The 22,732-nt window shown below is 47.1% G+C and overlaps 1 protein-coding gene and 1 non-coding gene across 3 annotated transcripts in view; both read right to left on the bottom strand.

Annotated features, from left to right (window-relative positions):
* The window catches only part of YIPF4 (Yip1 domain family member 4), a 28,581-nt gene extending 17,493 nt beyond the window's left edge, over window positions 1–11,088 (bottom strand). The window contains exon 1 of one of the 2 annotated variants that reach the window (XM_029064441.2): window positions 11,030–11,088. In XM_029064441.2, coding sequence (XP_028920274.1) covers window positions 11,030–11,084 — 55 coding nt within the window. In that variant the 5' untranslated portion in view covers window positions 11,085–11,088. Of the gene's footprint in view, window positions 1–7,243; window positions 7,472–11,029 lie in introns of those variants that run through there. The other variant, XM_029064435.2, reaches the window with a different exon arrangement.
* Window positions 11,089–18,319: 7,231 nt separating this feature from the next.
* On the bottom strand, window positions 18,320–18,457 carry LOC114816008. Its single transcript, XR_003763778.1, has one exon. It is a non-coding gene; the product is annotated as a small nucleolar RNA SNORA7 (small nucleolar RNA).
* Between the last annotated feature and the right edge of the window lie 4,275 nt (window positions 18,458–22,732).

Below are 22,732 nucleotides of genomic sequence, written 5' to 3'. Positions count from 1 at the left end.
CACAGGGGAATCAGGTTGTCCCACGTGGGGCTCACAGTCTTAATCCCCATTTTACAGATGAGGGAACTGAGGCACAGAGAAGTTAAGTGACTTGCCCACAGTCACACAGCCGACAAGTGGCAGAGCTGGGATTCGAACTCATGAGCCCTGACTCCAAAGCCCGTGCTCTTTCCACTGAGCCACGCTGCTTCTCAGATGAGGTAACAGGCACAGAGAGTGCTCTGAGCCATCTCCTCTTCCTTCTCTGGCGTGTGACAAAAAACTATCTTATTTCACCCTCAAAACTATTTGGCGGTGGTGGTAGGGAAATTATGTGAGTTACCAGAGTAACATGGTATGAGAAGCAGTGTGGCTCTGTGGAAAGAGCACAGGCTTTGGAGTCAGAGATCATGGGTTCGAATCCCAGCTCTGCCACTTGTCAGCTGTGTGACTTTGGGCAAGTCACTTCACTTCTCCGTGCCTCAGTTACCTCATCTGTAAAATGGGGATTAAGACTGTGAGCCCCACGTGGGACAACCTGATTCCCTTGTGTCTACCCCAGCGCTTAGAACAGTGCTCTGCACATAGTAAGCGCTTAACAAATACCAACATTATTATTATGAGATTTACTGAGAAGTGACACCAGCCCCTGATACTCAATAATAGTGGGCAGCAGCATAGCCTAGTGGAAAGAGTACGGATCTGGGAATCAGAGGACCTGGATTCCAATCCTCATTCTATCGCTTGCCTGCCGTGTGACCTTGGGCAAGTCGCCTAACTTCCCTGTGGCTCAGATTCCACACCAGTAAAATGGCAATTCAATGCCTGTTCACCCTTCTACTTTGGTTGTGACCTCTGTGTAGAGCAAGGACTGTGTCCAACCTGATTATCTTACACTTAGCCCGTGCCTGGCACACAGTAAGCACTTCATAAAATTAAATTATTGCATAAGATTAAGGTTTTGGGACAAAGGCCATAAGAAATTGACGCAGTTTTTTTCAGTTGTCTAAATCATATTTTTCTCCAGCAGCTCTTTGTTCCAGCAGACAGGTGAATTAAGCAGGTAAGCAGTATCTGGTGTTTTGTGTTCTGGCAAGTACCCAACAAATGAATTAGCCATGTATTTCATAGTACCTAGTAGACGCCAAGCTACTTTAAACCTAAAAAGCTGACCAAGTTGGTACTGATTTTGTAACCAGGGAATAATCCCAAAATAAATACAAATCTAGGCAAGCTAGACTAAAGGGAAAAAAAAAAATCAAGGTATGATGTTCTCCCCACTTTACTGACTTTAAATCATCATCATCACTGTATTTATTGAGTGCTTACTCTGTGCAGAGCACCGTACTAGATGCTTGGGAGAGGACACTACAACAGAGTTGGCAGACACGCTCTCTGCCCACAGTGAGCTTACAGTCTAGAGAGGGACTATAAGCCTATTTCATCTTTAATGACGAAGAGGAAAATCTCAGCACCTTTAAAGAATCATCCTGTTCCTGTTAAACTACGAGACTATCTAAAACAGTCACACTATCTTGCTTCAACAAAAGTCACTATACTTTAGAAGTTAGATAAGAGATGGGGGTAATATTGGGGGTGAGAGCAGCTGGAAAGAGACAGAGACACTGTGCTTCCCTTCTTTACTGTGGGGAAATGTCTGTCCAACAGTTTCCCAAAAGTTCCTAATTTACACCTAAATCTGCTCCAGCTATTCCACCTGGCTAGTAAGAAGGCTACAGCCACACATCTTAGGACGGATGTCCAGAAGGACAACCACCATGACCCAGTAGAAGGAGCAAGGCCTAGGGAAAGGGGCACGAGCCTGTGAGCCAGAGGACCTGGGTTCTAATTCCAGCTCCGCCACGTAGCTGCTGGGTGAACTTGGACAAGGCACATCACTTCTCTGTGCTTCCGTTCCCTCATCTGCAAAATGGGGATTCGATACCTGTCCTCCCTCCTACTTAAAACCGTGCGCCCCATGGGGGACCTGATTAGCTTGTATATCTATCCCAGCATTTAGTACCGCGATGGCACTTGGCGTGTAACAAACACCACAATTATTAAGTAGCACCCCCATTTCTCCAAGCATCCCATGGTCAACTGCAGGCCCCAGGCCTGGCTCACTCAATCATACTTAGTGAGTGCTTACTGCGTGCATAGCACCGTACTAGGCCTCTGGGAGCAATAAACAAACACAGCCCAGCCCACGACAAGCTGTGTCACTGCTCCTAATCTTCTGTATGATTATTATGTTACTGGTAAAGTGCTTATTATGTGCTGTATGGATCCCGAAAGCTGGACAGAGAAAAAACAGATAGAAAGAACATGGATTCTTTTGAAATGTGGTGCTGGAGAAGGCTTTTGCAAATACCACGGATGGCCCAAAAAACAAACAAATGGATTTTGGAGCAAATCAAACCAAAGTGGCCTTTGGAAGGCCAAATGACTTGACTTGAACTAGCAAATTTTGGACATCATCAGGAGGACACATTTTCTGGAGCAGACACTGATGCTAGGAAAAGTCCATGGAAAATGTAGAAGCAGCAGAGTGGCAGCTAGATAATAATAATAATGTTGGTATTTGTTAAGCGCTTACTATGTGCCAAGCACTGTTCTAATCACTGGGGTAGATACAAGGTATTCAGGTTTTCCCACGTGGGGCTCACAGTCTAAATCCACGTTTTACAGATGAGGTAACTAATGCCCAGAGAAGTTAAGTGACTTGCCCAAGGTCACAGAGGAGACAAGCGGCAGAACTGGGATTAGAACCCGTGACTTTGGACTCCAAAGCCCGTGCTCTTTCCACTAAGCCACACTGCTTCTAGAGACTGTAACAACGATAATGGAAGAACCATTAAAAAGGTTGCAGATTATGGCAGAGGACAGGACTTTCTGCAGAAAGTCTACCCGTGGAGTCACTATGAATCAGAAAAGACTCGACGGCACTTAAAAATAATAATTACGTGCAAGGCGCTGTACTAATCGCAAATCAGGTTGGACAGTCCCTGTCCCACATGGGGCTCACAGTCTCAATCCCCATTTTACAGATAAGGGAACTGAGGCCCAAAGAAGTAAAGTGACTTGCCCAAGGTCACACGGCAGATAAGTGGCAGAGGAGGAATTAAAACCCATGACCCAGGCCCGGGCTCTATCCACTAGGCCATGCTGCTTAAAGAGCTATACACACAGTAAGCGCTCAATAAACACAACTGAATGGAGCAGTGACCGATGCCTGGCTGCCCTGGAGGAGGCCACCAGAGGATGAGACCGTTCAATAAATATTATTGCTACTGCTGCTATGATGACAAACACTCCTCACTCTTGGCTTCAAAGCTCTCCGTCCCCTTGCCCCCTCCTACCTCTCCTCCCTTCTTTCTACCGCCCACCCCGCACTCTCTGCTCCTCTGCCACTCACCTCCTCACCGTCCCCCGTTCTCGCCTATCCCGCCGTCGACCTCTGGCCCACGTCCTCCCGCTGTCCCGGAATGCCCTCCCTCCTCACCTCCGCCAAACGAATTCTCTTCCCCTCTTCAAAGCCCTATTGAGAGCTCACCTCCTCCAAGAGGCCTTCCCAGACTAAGTCTCCTTTTCCTCAGCCCCCACTCCCTTCTGTGTCACCTCGACTCTCTCCCTTTGCTCTCCCCCCTGCCCCACAGCACTTATTTATACGTCAATAATTGTATTTATTTACATTGATGTCTGTTTACTTGCATTATCTGCCTCCCCCTCTAGGCTGTGAGCTCATTGTGGGTAGGGACTGTCTCTCTTTATTGCTGTGCTGTACTTTCCCAAGCGCTTAGACCAAGCTCTGCACACAGTAAGTGCTCAATAAATATGACAATGAACGAATGAATGAGAGGGAGAGAGATGGTGGGTGGGAGAGGAGTCAGGCAATAGCTCTGACGGGACAGACAACGGCAGGGAGCCGGCAAACCACCGGGACCCGGCACATCCCGAAGAAGCAGAGACGCAGAGAGGGAGCGGGGCTTAGCAGAAAGAGCCCGGGATTGGGAGTCAGAGGTCTGGGTTCTAATCCCGGCTCCGCCACTTGTCTGCTGCGTGACCTTGGCCAAGCCACTTCACTTCTCTGGGTCTCAGTGATCCCATCTGTCCAATGGGGATGAAGACTGTGAGCCCCACGTGGGACAACCTAATTGCCCTGTATCGACCTCAGAGTTTAGAATGGTGCTTGACACATGGTAAACGCTTAACAAACACCATCATTATTATTATTATTATTATTAATAAAATGGGGATGAAGACTGTGAGCCCCATGTGGGACCATCTGATTACCTGACATCTACTCCAGCGTTTAGAATGGTGCTTGGCACATAGTAAGCGCTTAACAAATACCATTATTATTTTTATTAAAATGGGGATGAAGACTGTGAGCCCCATGTGGGACAACCTAATTACCTTGTATCTACCTTAGGGTTTAGAATGGTGCTTGACATATAGTAAGCGCTTAATAAATACCATTATTATTACTATTATTAAACTGGGGATGAAGACTGTGAGCCCCACGTGGTAGTCACCTGATTACCTTGTATCTCCCTCAGTGCTTAGAACAGTGCTTAGCCCATAGTAAGCACTTAACACATTCATTCAATCACATTTATTGAGGGCTTATTGTGTGCAGAGCACTGTCCTAAGCACTTGGAAAATACAATTTGGCAAGAAATGGAGACACTCCTTACCCAACAACAGGTTCACAGTCTAGAAGAGGGGAGGGGAGAGACAGACATGAAAACAAAGCAAGTAGACAAGCATCGATAGCATCAAAATAGATGCTATTTATCTAATAAATACTATTGAATGAAGAGTCCAGTGCTCTGCACACAGTAAGCACTCGATAAATACGATTGAATGGAGAGTCCAGTGCTCTGCACACAATAAGCGCTCGATAAATAGATTGAATGAATGACTAGTCCAGTGCTTTGCCCATGGTAAGCGTTCAATAAATATGACTGAATAAATGAAGAAAAGGGGGGGGGGGGGGACAGATCACCAAACCAAAGGAAAGGGAAGCACAGAGTAATTGTCTCTGTGGGACACCGGCAGGCGGGCCCAGGTGCGGTCCCGTGCGGTGCGATGCGGTCCAGCCCCGAGGACTGGGAGTCCTGACAGGCCTCTCCCCCTCCTCCAGGGCCCACAGCCCCAAACAGGAACCTCCCTTCATCCAGTTGTATTTATTGAGCGCTGACTATGTGCAGAGCACTGTCCTAACTGCTTGGAATGGAGAAGCAGCGTGGCTCAGTGGAAAGAGCCCGGGCTTGGGAGTCAGAGGTCATGGGTTCTAATCCCGGCTCCGCCGCTTGCCAGCTGTGTGACTGTGGGCAAGTCACTTCACTTCTCTGGGCCTCAGTGACCTCATCAGCAAAATGGGGATTAAAACTGTGAGCCCCACGGGGGACGACCCGATCACCTTGTATCCCCCAGCGCTTAGTACAGTGCCTTGCACATAGTAAGCGCTTAACAAACACCATTATTATTATTACAATTGGGCCACAGAGAGACCATCCCTGCCCATCAACGGGCTCACAGTCTAAAAGGGGGAGACAGACAACAAAACAAGTAGTCAGGCATCAATGCCATCATTCATTCATTCAATCGTACTTATCAAGTGCTTACTGTGTGCAGAGCACTGTCCTAGGCGCTTGGGATATAGAACTTGACAACAGAGAGACCATCCCTGCCCCACGATGGGCTCACAGTCTAAAAGCGGGAGACATACAACAAAAGAGTTTGGCATCCATACCATCAGGATAAATAGAATCATTGATATACACACATCATTAATAAAATAGAGTAATAAATAATGTAGAAATATATATATATATACAGGCATCATATATATAGAATCATCGGTATATGCACGTCATTAATAAAAAAATAGAATAAATAACATGTAGAAACATAATAATAATAATAATGTTGGTATTTGTTAAGCGCTTACTATGTGCAGAGCACTGTTCTAAGCGCTGGGGTAGACACAGGGGAATCAGGTTGTCCCACGTGGGGCTCAAAGTCTTAATCCCCATTTTACAGATGAGGGAACTGAGGCACTGAGAAGTGACTTGCCCAAAGTCACAAAGCCGACAAGTGGCCGATCTGGGATTCGAACCCATGACCTCTGACTCCAAAGCCCGTGCTCTTTCCACTGAGCCACGCTGCTATCCCAATCATATATATAGAATCATCATATATATAGAATCATTGATAAACGTACATCATTAATAAAATAAATAGGGTAATAGATAACATGTAGAAATATATATATACAGAGACATCATATATATAGACCATCATATATGGGGGGGGGGAGAGAGAAGATAGATAGATAGATAGATAGATAGATAGATAGATAGATAGATAGATAGATAGATAGATATACACACACACACACACACACACACACATATATACACACACACACATATAGAGAGAGTATATACATAGTCTCTGTGTATACACACATGTATATACACATATACATATAGAGACTATATACATAGTCTCTATGTATGTATGTGTATACACACACACATACATATACACACATATATGCATATATATAGACGAGAGAGACTATATAGAGAGACTATATACAGTCTTTCTCTATATAGACTATATAGACTAGAGAAACAATACACATATAACCATATATTCATTTATATAGACACACACACACACACATAAAAACACAGACACCACATATATAGACCTATACACATACACACACTACACATATAAACCTATACACATACACACTACATACACAGGCATCACATATACAGACCTATATATGCAGGCCCACATATAGACCTATACACAGATACACAGACCCATATGTCGACCTATATATAGGCATATAGACCTGTATATAGACATATAGACCTATGTGTGTGTGTGTGTATATGTATATACACACCCCTGTATATACATGTATACCTACACACATATACACATACAGTATATATATAGACATCGTATATGCAGACCATGATATATGTGTCTCTATATAGAATCATCGATATACGCACATCACTAAAATAAATAGAGTAGTAAATCAGCTGCAGAACTGCCCATACAGCCGTCATTAGTTAAATGAGTAGGGCAGTCAATAAGCTGTCGAAATGTCCACAGAGCCATCATCAGCCAAATGCTCCGGATGGTAAATAAGGCGCAGGACTGTGCAGCGCGGCGGGCGGGGGGGGGGCGGGGGCGGGGGCGGGGGCAGGGGAGGCCCCGGCGGGCCGCTGACCTTGGGCCTCTGCGGAGGAGACGAAGGTGAAGTCCCCGGAGGGGGGCGAGTAGAGCGGAGGGGGAGAGGCGGGGGCGGCCGGCTGCATCTCCCCGCCGGCCCGGGACCGGACTCCCCAGCCGCCTCCCACCGGAACGGACCGGAACGGACCGGAACGGACCGCCTCCACCGCCGCCTCTGCGCAGGCGCACACACCCTCGCGCAGGCGCAGACGCCGCCGCGCCCGCCGGAGGAGACGCTCCCCGCACGGCAACGGCCCTAAGCGCCGGGTCCCTCCTCTTTCCCCCCCCCCTCCGTAACGCCGCTCCCCATTGGCCCCCGCCTCGGCCCGCCGCAGAAGGCGGCTTTTGATTGGTGGAAACGGTCGGGGAGGGAGGAGCGGATTGGTGGAGGAAGTGATGGAGGGGGAGGGGGGGAATGATGACCTTTGACCTGTATCTCCGCCCGCCTCCCGTTCAGAGGCAGCCGGGCCTGGGGGCGAGAGATCGCACTGGGGAGGCGTAGGTCGGGGGTTCGAATCCCGCCTCTGCCACTTCATTCATTCAATAGTATTGATTGAGCGCTTACTATGTGCACAGCACTGGACTAAGCGCTTGGTCGATTCTATTTATTGCCGTTGTTCTTGTCTGTCTCCCCCGATTAGACGGTAGACCCGTCAAAGGGCAGGGACTGTCTCCATCTGTTACCGATTTGTCCCTTCCAAGCGCTTAGTCCAGTGCTCTGCACATAGTAAGCCCTCAATCAATACTATTGAATGAATGAATGAATGAATGAATGTACAAATGGGTAACAGATAGAGGCAGTCCCTGCCCATTGACGGGCTCACCGTCTAATCGGGGGACACAAGTGGGGGATGCCACTTGTAAGTCACTTCACTTCTCTGGGCCTCAGTGACCTCATCTGGAAAATGGGCATGAAGGCTGTGAGCCTCAAATGGGACAACCTGATTACCCTGTATCTACCTCAGCGCTTAGAACAGTGCTCTGCACGTAGTAAGCGCTTAACAAATGCCAACATTATTATGTGGGTTCTAATCCCGCCTCTTGGCTGCTGGGTGACCTTGGGCAAGTCGCTTAAAATAAAAATAAATGGTGGTATTTATTAAGCGCTTACTCTGCCAAGCACTGTTGAGAAGCAGCGTGGCTCAGTGGAAAGAGGTCATGAGTTCAAATCCCAGCTCCGCCACTTGTCAGCTGTGTGACTCTGGGCAAGTCACTTAACTTCTCTGTGCCTCAGTTACCTCATCTGTAAAATGGGGATTAAGACTGTGAGCCCCACGTGGGACAACCTGATTCCCTTGTGTCTACCCCAGCGCTTAGAACAGTGCTCGGCACATAGTAAGCGCATAACAAATACCAACACTGTTCCAAGCGGTGAGGGATACAAGGTGATCACGTTGTTCCACGTGGGGCTCACAGTTTTAATCCCCATTTTACAGATGAGGGAACTGAGGCACAGAGAAGTTAAGTGGCTTGCTCGAAGTCACATTGCTGGCAAGCGGTGGAGCCTTGATTAGAACCCACGACCTGATTCCCAACCCCAGGCTCTTTCCACTGCACCACGTTGCTTCTCTAAAGAAGTGTCAGAAGTGGGATTCGAACCCACACCTCCATTTGGAGACCAGAATGGAGGCCCAGACTTCTCTTCTCTGGGCCTCAGTTACCTCATCTCTAAAATGGGGATGGAGACTGTGAGCCCCACGTGGGGCAACGTAATGAGCTTGTATCTACCCTAGCGCTTAGAACAGTGCTTGGCACATAATAAGTGCTGAACAAATTCCAAGTGCTTAGTACAGTGCTCTGCACATAGTAAGCACTCAATAAATATGATTGAATGAGCAAATACCATTATTATTATAATTGTGACATTTCTTAAGTGTTTACTATGTGCCAGGCCCTGTACAAAGCACTGGGGTGGTTACAAGCAAATCAGGTTGGACACAGTCCCTGCCCCATATAATAATAATGATGGTATTTGTTAAGCACTTACTATGTGCCAAGGACTGTTCTAAGCGCAGGGGTAGATTCAAGGTAATCAGGTTGACCCACATGGGGCTCACAGTCTTGATCCCCATTTTACTGATGAGGTAACTGAGGCACAGAGAAGTTAAGTGACTTGCCCAAAGTCACACAGCAGATAGGTGGCAGAGCTGGGAGTAGAACCCATGACTCCCAAGCCCAGGCTCTTTCCATTAAGCCATACTGCTTCTCTGTTATATTTTACCTAATCAGTCAGTCATTTGTATAGAGCGCTTACTGTGTGCAGAGCTCTGTTTCATTGAGCATTTGTTCATTTGATATTCTTTGATCCTGAAGCTCTTCCCAGTGGCATTAGGGAAACACGGGTTCCCTGGCTCTGGCCATAAAGACCATCAAGGATCAGTCCCTGATGTTGAAGGAAACCTGGAGCGAAGGAGGCACTCAGCAGCTTTTTCCTTACTATTCCTCCTCCCTCCTGTCCCACAACAACCCAGTCCACACACTCCACTCCTCCAGCGTCTACCTGCTCGCTCTATCTCCATCTCGTCCGTCTTGCATATGACCCTTGCTCAAGTCCTCCCTCTAGCCTGGACCTAATAGTAATAAAACTGTGGTATTTGTTAAATGTCTACTCTATGCCAGTCATTGTACTAAGTGCTGGGGTAGATACAAGTTAATCAAATTGGACACAGCCCTGTCCCACATGGGGCTCACAGTCCTAATCCCCATTTTATAGATGAAGGAACTGAGGCACAGAGAAATGATTTGCCCAAGGTCACACAGCAGACAAGTGGTGGAGTTAGGATTAGAACTCAGGTCCTTCTGAATCCCAGCCCCGTCCTCTGTCCAGTAGGCCATGCTGCTTCCTGTCTGACATACCATCATGATTACTAAAATCATACCTCCTCCAGAGGCCTTCCCCTGATAAAGTCCCCATTTCCCCAATTATCCCCACCCCACCCACCCCACGTCTGCTTCACCCATGCCCCTGGGTCTTTATCCCCTGAGCACTTTGCTTCTCTCCCCACCTCGGCCCACAGCACATATGTACCTCTCCTTATACTCTGCCTATTTCCTTTCCTGTCATTCAATTTAGTCTGTGTCTCCCCCTCTAGACCATGAACTCCTTGAGGGCAGGAATCATGTCAGTCACTCAATCATATTTATTGAGCGCTGTCTGCAGAGCACACTACTAAGCGCTTGGGAGAACACAGTATAACAATATAACGGACACATTCGCTGTCCACAGTGAGCGTACAATCTAGGGGAGTAGACAGCTTTAATATAAATAAATTACAGATTTGTAGATGAGTGCCGAGGGGCCGGGAGGAGGGGGATGAACAACGGGAGCGAGTTAGAGAGACAGAAGGAACTTGAAGAAAAAGAAAAGAGGGTTTAATCAGGGAAGGTCTCTTGGAGGACATGTGCCTTCAATAAGGCTTTGAAGGGGAGGAGAATAATTGTTGGATATAATGAGGGAGGACTTGTCTACGAACTCTATTGTATTGTACTCTCCCAAGTGCTTAGTACAGTCCTTGGCCCACTGGAAGCGCTCAGTAAATACCATTGATTGACTGGTTGATGGATTGATAATGTTGCCTTGTTTTTGTTTTGTTCTGTTTTGCTCTGCCGTCTGTCTCCCCCGATTAGACTGTGAGCCCGTTATTGGGCAAGGATTGTCTCTATCTTTTGCCAAGTTGTACATTCCAACCGCTTAGTACAGTGCTCTTCACATAGTAAGAGCTCAATAAATACTATTGAATGAATGAACGAATGAATGAATGAATGCTAACTCTAATAGTTAAACCTGTTGGTGTCCCGTCCTCTCTTGGGCCTCTCTGGTCCAGGCTAGCCGTTTGCATGTTCGGTGGCACCAGTTTGAAGCACAGGGGGTGAAGGTGTCCTACCCCCAACCCAGCTCCTGGTTGCTGGACATGGCCTCATCACCTGAACTCTGCTCTCTTGGCTTTCAGAATTTCAGTTCTCCAAGAAGGTCCCTGGCCGGGCCGCCTGGAGGGCCTTGAGAGGAAATGGCCGACTCCACCATTGGAAATGGAAATGCTGCTTTGCGGACGTCTGAGGACCAGAACGAGGAAGGAAGGCAGGGGCAGCCAAGGCCACTGAGATTGGGTAAATCTAGCTTGGCCGTGCTGGTGGGCCTGACCACTGTGATGCAACCTGATGTCCCGGGTCATCAAACCTGCCTCCCGGGGAGTGGGGGGGGGGGTGTGTTGGGTGGACTGGAGGGGCAAAAATAGCTGAGACTGGGAGGGGAGCAGAGTTGGGGTGAATGTCTCTGGCCTGGAACGCTCTCCCTCCTCAAATCCGACCAACAATTACTCTCCCCACCATCAAAGCCTTATTGAAGGCACCTCTTCAAGAGCCCTTCCGAGACTAAGCCCCTCTTTCCTCTTCTCCCACTCCCTTCTGCATCACCCTGACTTGCTCCCTTTATTCATCCCCCCTCCCAGCTAGAGCACTGTAGTAAACACTTGGGAGAGCGCAATATAACAGAATTGGTAGACCCGTTCCCTGCCCGCGAGGAGCTTACGGTCTAGAGGGGGAGTCAGACATTAAAAAAAGTACATATGTGCTGTGGGGCTGAGGGTGGGAGTGAATAAAAGGCACAAATCCAAATGTAAAGGAAATGCAGAAGGGAGAGGGGACTAGGGGAAATGGGAGCTTAGTCGGAGAAGGCCTCTTGGAGGAGATGTGATTTTATTAAGGCTTTGAAAACACACAAGCTCTCTCTCTCTCTCTCTCTGTCCCTGGGTGTTTGGATTAGATCTTTCTCTGGACTAGATTTTCCCTGGTCTGCTTTGCTACAGTTTCCCTACCTACCGGAAGATGGCAGATCAGTTTCATCCCTCTGTTTCCTCCTTTGTTGTGGTTTAACCTTTTCCCCTCAAAATCCTGAAAAGCCGCTGAAAAAAGAAAACATCGATGATGAGGTGTGCTCCCCAAGTCTTTAGGGAGTAATCTTAGGCTCTTATTACACTTTTTAGTTCAGACATACCGTTTAAGGGATTTGCCAAAGTAACCCGGCCAGAATCTTCATATCAGGAAGCAGGTTGGCCTGGTGGATAGAGCACGGTCCTGGGAGCCAGGAGGACCTGGGTTCTAGTCTCAGCTCCCCTACTTGTCTACAGTGTGACCTCGGACCAGTCACTTTATTTCTCTGTGCCTCAGTTCCCTCATCTGAAAATGGGGATTAAGACTGAGAGCCCCGTGTGGGTCAGGGACTGCTTCCAACCTGATTATCATGTACTTACCCCAGCACTTAGCGCAGTGACTGGCACATAGTAAGTGCTTAGCAAATACCATTAAAAAAAAAAGGAGGGACTGCCTCAGGTTCCCAGGAAAATGGTCATTGGGAACCCCCAAATTCCTGCTTGGGGCAGAGTGGTGGGAATGGTGGCTGGCAGAGAAAAAAAGATTATGATATTTGTTAAGCGCTTCCTATGTGTCAAGTGGTGTTCTCAGCTCTGCGGGAGTTACAGATTAACCAGGTTGTACTCAGTCGCTGTTCCATATTGGGCTCACACTATTAATCCTCGTTTTCTTACAGATGAGGTAACGAAAGCACAGAAGAAGTGAAGTGATGTGCCCAAGGTCTCACATCAGAAAAGAAAATGAAAGAGAGAGAGAGGGAGGCAGGCTGACGTCCCTACCCCCACCTCTTGGGGCCACGGTCGACTCCTTCAAGGATCCAGCGTCACACGACTGCCTCAAGCCTGAAAGAAGAGGAAGAGTCTGCTTCCATGAGCGGGCACTTCCGGGGGAGGGATAAACTTGCTGTCTGTCTCTTGATCATAAGAAAAATAATAATAATCAATACTTAAGGTATTTGTTAAGCGCTTACTATGTGTCAGGTAGAGTACTAAGTGCTGGAGTGGATACAAGCAAATCGGGTTGGAAAAAGTCCCTCTTCCCACAGACTCAACCTCCATTTTACAGATGAGGTCACTGAGGCCCAGAGAAGTGAAATGACTCGCCCAAGATCAAACAGCAGACAAGGAGTGGAACTGGGATTAGAACCCATGACCTTCTGACTCCGAGGCCCATGCTTTATCCACTAGACCATGCCACTTCTCAGCATCACCTCATCTGTAAAATAGGGATGAAATACCTCTTCTTCCTTCCTCTTGGACTATGAACCCCGTGTGGAATACCTGATTATCTGGTATCTACCCTAGCTTTCGGGTCAGCATTTAGCACATAGTAAGTGCTGAACAAATATCACCATTATTATTATTATCACTGTTGCTGAGCGGAGAAGAGCCAACAGGTCAAGTGCTCTGAGTCTTTGTGTGTGTTTGTGCACAGTTGAGGATATGTGAATGATTCCTTGTACCTGAGGGAGTGTGTGTTTCCACCTCCGGCTGGGTATTTGTCTAGGTCTCTCTAAATCTCCATTTCTTTTTATCTCTTTCTCCGTTTGCATCTCTGTCTATTTTGTCATTTTTTTTTCCTTTTTCATTCCTCCCTTATACTGGCCATGCCCCCATGGAAGCCCCAAAGAAGCCCTGTCTCTCCTTCCTCGCCCCCGTCCTGTAAGACAGTCATTTGTATTTATTGAGCGCTTACGTTGTATAGACCACTGTACTAAGCACTTGGGAGAGTACAGTACAACAATAAAACAGACACATTCCCTGCCCACAATGAGCTTACAGTCTAGAGGGGGAGACAGACATTAATATAATAAATAAAATTACAGAAATGTTCATAGGCGCTGTGGGGCTGAGAAGGGGAATGAATAAAGGGAGCAAGTCAGGACAACGCAGAAAGGCATGGAAGAAGAGGAATGAAGGTTTTAGACGGGGAAGGCCACTTGTAGGAGATGTTCCTTCAAAAAGACTTTGAAGTGGAGGAGAGTAATTGACTGTCCGGCTTTGAATCTCAGGAATCATCCGTTTATGCATGGGTCCAAGCCCGCTGATGGTGTCAGATGTTTATTCATAATGATGGTATTTGTTAAGTGCTTACTATGTGCCAAACATTGTTCTTAGCGCTGGAGTAGATACAAGGTAATCAGGTTGTCCCACGTAGGGCTCATGGTCTTAATCCCCATTTTACAGATGAGGTCACTGAGGCACAGAGAAGTGAAATGACTTGCCCAAAGTCACACAGCTGACAAGTGGCAGAGGCAGGATTAGAACCCATGACCTCTGACTCCCAAGCCCAGGCTCTGTCCACTAAGCCAAGCTGCTTCTCAGATTTATTCCGTTAGCCCTACAAATCCTTTGCAGAGATCTCCATGTTGCTCGCCAAACTTCTTCTGGATTTGATGTACAGCCAAGATAGAGAAGCAGTGTGGCCTCTTGGGTAGAATACGGGCTTGGGAGTCGGAAGGAGCTGGGTTCTAATCCTGCCTCCACCACTGTGTGACCTTGGACAAGTCACTTCACTTCCTCTGTGCCTCAGCTACTTCATTTGTAAAACGGGGATTAAGACAGTGAGCCCCATGTGGGATATGGACTGAGTCCAACTTGATTTGCTTGTATCTACCCCAGTGCTTAGTACAATGCCTGGCACAAAGTACTTAATAAATACCATAAAAAAAGTTTGGGTGAAAATGTTGGCATGCAATTTTCCTAAGATGCAGCAGATGGCAGAATAGGTTTGTGCCTCACTTTTATTTTCGGTTATTGTCCAAGCTACTTCGTCCAAAGTACATGGTATTGGACAGAAGGAAATTTCTAAGGATTTTTAAATAGTTTATTAGAGAACAACAAAAAAAATCTATTCACACATTATCAGTTGCTCTGAGTAATTCTTGGCGATGGAAGCTTCATGGCTTGATTCATTCATTCAATTGTATTTATTGAGCACTCACTTTGTGCAGAGCACTGTACTAAGCGCTCAGGAGAGCACAGTATAACAACAGACGCGTTCCCTGCCATAATGAGTTTACAATCGAAAGGGGGCGACAGGCATGAATATTAATGAATGTAATCAATAAATTAATATAAATAAATTCCTGGAGGAAAGAGAACAGACCCGGGAGTCAGAGGCCCTGGCTTCCAGTTCCAGCTCCGCCACTTGCTTTCTTTATGACATTGGTTGAGTCACTTAACTTTTCTTATCCTCAGTTTCCTTATCTATTAAATGGGGATTAAATGCCTTCTTTTCCTCCCTCTAAGACTGTGAGCCCCATGAGGGTCAGGGACTGTGTCTGATCGGATCATTTTGGATTTATCCTAGTGCTCAGTACAGTGCTTGGCCCAGAATAAGCACTTAACAAATGCCACACATTATCATTGTTATTATTATTATTCGATATAAGTGCAGTTTATAATGTGTTACACCTTGGCCCACCTGCTTTCTCATCGCCCTCTGTGCCTCAGTGGGAACTGTCCAACGGAGTGAGAGACTACAAGTCATCCCAGGCTACGGGTGGGGGTGAGATGGTTCTTGTTTCAGGGCCGAGGCTCGACCGACGTCCTCCCGGGTAGATCCTGCCACTTTCATCTTCACCCCAAGTGCTTACAGCAGTGTTCTGCACACAGTCAGCACCCAGAAAATACCAATGAGCGATTGATTCATCATCATCATCATCATCATTCTTCAATAGCTACTATCACTATTTCTTGTCATTGGCCAATTCCATTTTGGTCCCCGCTCTGCGGAACTCTTCCACCTTAACGGACTTTGAGCATCATCTGAGTCGATCAGCCAAACAATCAATCAATGGTATTTATTGAGCGTTTATTGTGTGCGAGCACGTACTAAGCCCTTGGGAGAGTACAACTCAGCAGTGCTGGTAGTCACATTCCCTGCCCACAGCGAGCCTAGAGGGGGAGACAGACATTAATATAAATTAATGATTTCTATTTTCTAATCTTTTAGACTGTGAGCCCATTGTTGGGCAGGGATTGTCTCTGTTGCCGAATTGTACATTCCAAGCGCTGTGTACAGTGCTCTGCACACAGTAAGCGCTCAATAAATATGATTGAATGAACGAATGAATAATCCAAAATCCTGGAGACAATATTTCAAGAATTACTGTTCACAGAGGACTGCACCCCAGAGGCTCATATCCAAGAAGTCACACTAATTAATGTCTGTCTCTCCCTCTAGACTGCAAGCTTGTTATAGGCAGGGAACATTTCTACCAACTCTATTGTGTTCTCCAAGTGCTTAGTACAGTGCTCTGCACATAGTAAGCACTCAATAAATACCTTTGGTCAGTCTATTGATAAGATCACAAACAGTGATGTTATGGAATGTAGCCTGACTCCTAGCACTGAAGCCACACTCCCCTTTACACAGTTACAGTGGGTGAGGCATGTGAGAAGAATGAGCCGCAGCAGGAGGGGTTGCCCACCCATCTCTCCATTAAATAAAAACACTTCACCATTGGTTTTAAAGCACTCCATCCACCATTTTCTCCCCTCCTACCTCACCTCGCTGCTCTCCTTCTACAACCTAGCCCACATGCTTGGCTCCTAACTTTCTCACTGTGCCTTGTTCTTGTCTATCTCACTGCTGACTCTCTCGCCCACATCCTACCTCTGGTCTAGAATGCCCTTCTTCCTCAAATCCAACAAACAATTACTCTCCCCCCCCATTCAAAGCTTTATTGAGGCACGTCTCCTCCAGTCTCCTCTTCCCTGACTAACCCCCCTCCTTCTCCCAGTCCCTTCTGTATCACCCTGTCTTGCTCCCTCTGTTCTACCCCACTCCCAGTCCATAGCACTTATGTACATATCTGTCATTTACCTTTTATATTAATGTCCGTCTCCATCCTCCTCTGGACTGTAAGCTCGTTGTGGGCTGGGCAGGGAATGTGTCTGTTTATTGTGGTATTGTACTCTCCCAAGTGCTTTGGTAAAAGCACTGTACTCAATAAATGCAATTAAAATGATACCTGCTGTATGGAGATCCAAGATTGTGAAACTGAAAGCAAGGAGAGCAGAGGAAAAGCTTTAGGGGCATGGTAAAACAAACCATTATGTATCATGGCTTCATGGAAAGAGCACAGGCTTGGGAGTCAGAGGGAGTGGGTTCTCATCCCGGCTCTGCCACTTGTCAGCTGTGTGACTTTGAGCAAATCACTTAACTTCTCTGTGTCTCAGTTACCTCGTCTGTAAAAGGGGAATAAGACTGTGAGTCCCACGTGGGATAACTTGATGACCTTGTATCTACCCCAGCACTTAGAACAGTGCTTGGCACATAGTAAGTACTTAACAAATACCATCATTATTATTATGACTACATCCCAGCGGAAAACTGGGAGTCAGTTGCCAAAGACAGACCAGCATAGCACACTGCTATCGAGAAAAAAGTGACTCTCTTTGAGCAAAAGCTTCCTGTGGAACGAGAGGCAGAGAGACAAAAGAGAAAACAGAGCCAGGTACTGCACATGTTAAATCTTACACTTCAAGAAGGGACAGTCTTTTTGTGTGCAAAATGTAGCCAGGACTCTGGGTCCTGTATTGGCCTCTTCACCTGAATGCACGCTCAAGGTAAACTTCACCAGCAGTGGTGTCGTCTTCTGAACCAAGGGACAAAAACAGCATGGCTCGGTGGAAAGAGCCCGGGCTGGGGAGTCAGAGGTCATGGATTCAAATCCCACTCCGCCGCTTGCCAGCTGTGTGACTTTGGGCAACTCACTTCACTTCTCTGGGCCTCAGTTACCTCATCTGTAAAATGGGGATTAAAACTGTGAGCCCCACATGGGACATCCTGATCAGCTTATATCCCCTGAGCGCTTAGAACAGTGCTTTGCTCATAGTAAGCACTTAACAAATACTACCATTATTTATATACTTCCAGAAAAAGGCACAATCCAAGCTGATTTCACAATGAGGGTGCCTAAATTGTCTTTGGCTTTCAATGCCGCTTTGCTCAGCTTTCCTGCTGCTGTTTGATCTTTGCCTTATCTTATGCCGTCGAGTTGTTTCCGACCCTTAGTGACACCATGGACACATCTCTCCCGGACCGACCCGCTCTCCATCAGCAATCGTTCTGGTAGTGGATCCAGAGAGTTTTCTTGGTCAAAATACAGAAGTGGTTTACCACTGCCTCTTCCACGCAGTAAACTTGAGTCTCTGCCCTCGACCATGCCTCTGCTGCCCAGCATGGGTGAGTTTTCATTTGTAGCAGATTGCCTTCCACCCACTAGCCACTGGCCAAGCTAGGAATGGAATGGGCAGGCCTCTGCTTGACTCTCCCTCCTGTAGCCAAGACTGGTAGAATATTGGAAACTCTCCAGGTGCGATCCTGAGAGGGGTATTTGATCTAGGGGTATTTGATCTTTAGAGGCCCTTTTTTTCTTCTCTCTTCTTCTTTCTCTTCTTCCTCTACTTCCTCCTCTTTCTCGTCTTTTTCTTCTTCATAATAATAATAATAATGATAATAAAAATCGTATTAGCACTGGGGTAGATACAAGATAATCATATCAGACACAGTGCCTGTCTGACATGGTATTTGTTAAGCCCTTACTTTGTACCAAGCACTGTACTAAGCACTGGGATAGATTCAAGTAAATCGGGTTGGACACTGTCCCTGTCCCACATGGGGCTCCCAATCTCAATGCCCATTTTACAGATGAGGTAACTGAGGCAAGGTAACTGAGGCACAGAGAAGTGAAGGGACTTGTCCAAGGTCACACAGCAGACAAGTAGCGGAGCCAGGGTTACAATCCACAACCTTCTGCCTGCCGGGCCTGTGCTCTATCTCCTATACCATGCTGCTTATAGTCTAAGGGGGAGGGAGAATAGGTACCGAATCCCCATTTTACAGTTTAGGAAACTGAGGCACAGACAAGTTAAATGACTTGCCAATGGTCACACAAGAGGCAAATAGCAAAGCCAGGATTAGTACCCAGTTCTTCCGACTCTCAGGCCCATGCTCTTTCCACTAAGCCGTTCTGATTCATTCTGCAGTTTGCACTCCATATACTAGTGAGCCACCAGACCACTGCTAACTAAAATACCGTGTTAACAGATATGTTTAATCAGAGTTTCACCATTCTCCAAAATATTTAGGCAGAATTTTTTTTGAGCCTTGGGCAGATTCTGTACCTCCCCTATTCCTATCAAATGCCCTTGGTCTGGCAAGGATTTTTATGCAACTCAAGAGAGAAGGGACAAAATCTTACCCGAATCTCTAAACAGCCCTCACGGACAGCAGGATACTCCCCCTACCACCTCCCAAGTGACTGGAATGTGGCGAGTTCAAAAATGCTTCGGGTGCAGAGGATTGCTCCGATAATTACGCCATCGCTAGACATGGATTCTCAAAACCCTCAAACACCAGTGAATTTTCACAGCTTGAAATTGCTCTAAGCCTGCGTTTCATTTTCACTGATTCATGGTAGGCTACAAAGGGTCTGTGTTCTGCAACGGAGTGGTCAGCGAGGTTCACCTTCCTTCTGAAGACCCGGCCCAAGAGAAACCACTCTTGATGTCACAGAAGTTCAGTCCGAGGTCACGTCCCGGGTGGCGTTCCTAACCTGGGTGGTCCTCTTTGGTGGGTGGTCCCCTTTGGTGAGACGTCCTTTCCTCTCCTGAAGAGAGAGGGGTGCTCATTCCTCCCTTCTCCCAGTTCTGCAGGTTTTTGAAGTCCTGCAGGAGATTGCAGCGTAGGAGGAAGTCAAGACCTTGGCCGCTGCCACTCATAGGGGCGGTGCTCGCCCTGACTGGGGCTGGAGAAAGGAGGATCAAAGGAACCTCAGCCCCAGCTAGGAAAGCGACTCCGCCCAGAGCCCCGATAGCCACAAGTTCAAATCGGCCCAGCTTCGATACCCCATCTGTCCCTAGCTCTTGGTCTCAACCACTTGGGCCTTTCCTCTTGAGTTGGCTATCACATGCTGCTCAGCCATTCTGGGGGCCCGTGTTCAGGGGTGCTTTCAGCACCCGGGGGGAAGGGTGCAGAGCCGTGCGCGAGTCAGATGCATCCCAAAGCCCACCCAACAGCAGAGCAGCTGCTGGCCAAGTAAAAGCCCGGCATGGCTCTCCAGTGAACGCTGAGCTGTGTCAGCAGAGGCAGGTGGGAACTCAGCCAAGGGGAGGCTGAAGAGGAGGAGAGAGAGGCTTCTGGGAAATGGTGGGGTGCACAGGGGGTGAGGGGACATAATAGACTCTTTCTTACTCAAAGGTTCTTTCAGCTCAGGGTCTGCTTTGGAATTGCAAACAGTCTCAGGCCTAGAAACAGCTGGACAAACAGCTCTAAGCCCCCTGTGGCTGGGCATTAAGGTCCACAAGGCTCTTTAGAAGGGAAGGGAGAGGAAGAGGCCCAGCCAATTTTCCCTTTTTTCTTCAGATGTAACAGACTATCAGTGAAGTGCACTTTGAGCATCTTTCTGGAGAGATCAGATTTAGTGCAACAGACTGTTGTGTCTCGTCTTATGCCGTGAAGTCATTTCCACCCATAGTGACTCCATGGATGCATCTCTCCCAGAACGCCCCACCTCACCTGCAATCGTTCTGGTAGTAGATCCAGAGAGTTTTCTTGGTAAAAATACAGAAGTGGTTGACCATTGCCTTCTTCCACGCAGTAAACTTGAGTTTCTGCCCTCAGCTCTCTCCCAAGCCGCTGCTGCCCAGCACAGATGAGTTTTGACTTGTAGCAGATGGCCTTCCACTCGCTAGCTGCTGGCCAAGCTAGGAATGGGATGGAATGGGTAGGCCTCTGCTTGACTCTTCCTCCCGTAGGTGAAACTGGTAGAGGACTGGAAACTCTCCAGGTGCCATCCTGAGATGGGGGCAACAGACTGTACCCTAAATACTTTTTAAAATAGTATTGAACAGGCACTAATCAATCCATACATCAATCATGTTTATTGAGCATTGTGTGCAGAGCACAGTACCAAGCTCTTGGGAGAGGTCAAAATAACAATGTGACAGAAACATTTCTTGCCCACAGCAAGCTTACATTCTGGCATCAATAAAAGGTTGTCACGTTAGCCACAGTCCCTGTCCCACATGAGGTTCCCTGTCTTAATCCCCATTTTACAGTTGAGGTAACTGAGGTACAGAGAAGTGAAGTGACTTGCCCAAGGGCATACAGCAAACTAGTTGTAGAACCAGTTTTAGAACCTAGGTCCTCTGACTCCCAGGCCCATGCTCTTTCTACTAGGCTACACTGCTTCTCGATTAAATTCAGTATTATACTTGGATATAAAAGTTTGACAATGGAGAAACCTTAGTAAAAAAGCCCAAGGATTGTAATTAATGGGACTCAGCTCCTCCCTGTAATTGACAGATCACCTTTGTCCCCCCACAAGGCTTTATAGTTCACATGTCATCCAATTTACAGGCAAAGAGAGCATCCTATGGGAAAGAGGCAGTTCTAATTATAGGTTTGATTTCTGGAGGAAGAAACTCAAACACAAAAGAAGACTTGGAAACAGCACTCGGTGAGTTGGGTGTGGGATGGAGAATGACTCAAAGCTTTCAACAGTGGTGGGAGAATGCCAGGGAATGCCAGGGAATGCCAGGGAAGGCCCTGATGAATAGGACAGGAAGAAGACCTCATAAAGGCCAAAACCTCACCCATTCCCATCCTCCCCTTCACGACCCATCCCAACCGTGAGCATTCAAGTTGCTGTACAATTTCTCTTGCTGCGGTTGAGTGTCATTCGGAGGATCATCAATGCCCTCTTATTATAATAAGCCCTTACTGTATTTCAAGGACTGTTCTAAGGACTGGGGTAGATGCAAGTTAATCAGTTTGGGCACAATCCCTGTCCCACACTGGCCTCACAGTATAAATAGGAGGGAGCCTGTCTGCTGTCCCACCGGTGACATTTAGTCTTAAACCCAGAACTTGTTATTTTTTCATATTAATGTCTGTCTTCCCTTCTAGAGCACTTATTTATTGAGTGCTGCTTGGGAGAGTACAATACAACAGTGAAAAGACACATTCAGAATCCCTGTCCACTATGATCTTATAGTCTAGAGGGGGGGAACAAACATTAATATAAATAAATTACAGACATGTATATAACTGCTGTGGGGCTGGGAGGCGGGGATGAATAATGGGAGCAAGTCAGGGAGACCCAGAAGGGAGTGGGACAAGAGGAAAGGAAGTCAGGGAAGGCCTCTTGGAGATGTGCTTTCGATAAGGCTTTGAAGTGGGGGAGAGTAATTGTCAGATATGAGGAGGGAGAGCGCTCCAGGGAAGAGGCAAGGGGTGAGGGGTTGGTGGCGAGATAAATGAGATTGAGGTATAGTGAGAAGGTTAGCAGCAGAGGAGCAAAGTGTGTGGTCTGGGTTGTAGTAGGAAAGTACTGAAGTGAGGTAAGAGGAGGCAAGGTGATGGAGGGCTTTAAAGCCAAGGGTGAAGAGTTTCTGTTTGTTGTGGAGGTGGATGGGCAACCACTGGAGTTTTTTGAGGAGTGGGGAAACATGTCCTGAACTTTTCTGTAGAAAAATGATCCAGGCAGAAGAGTGAAGTATGGACTAGAGTGAGGAGAGGCAGGAGTCTGGGAGTTTAGCAAGGAGACTGATGCAGTAATCCAAGGGAAGATAGGATAAGTGACTGTATTTACATGGTAGCAGTT

The sequence above is a fragment of the Ornithorhynchus anatinus genome, chromosome 1 (assembly GCF_004115215.2).
Source record: "Ornithorhynchus anatinus isolate Pmale09 chromosome 1, mOrnAna1.pri.v4, whole genome shotgun sequence".
Taxonomy (NCBI): domain Eukaryota; kingdom Metazoa; phylum Chordata; class Mammalia; order Monotremata; family Ornithorhynchidae; genus Ornithorhynchus; species Ornithorhynchus anatinus.
This window is presented reverse-complemented; position numbering and strand designations above follow the sequence as displayed.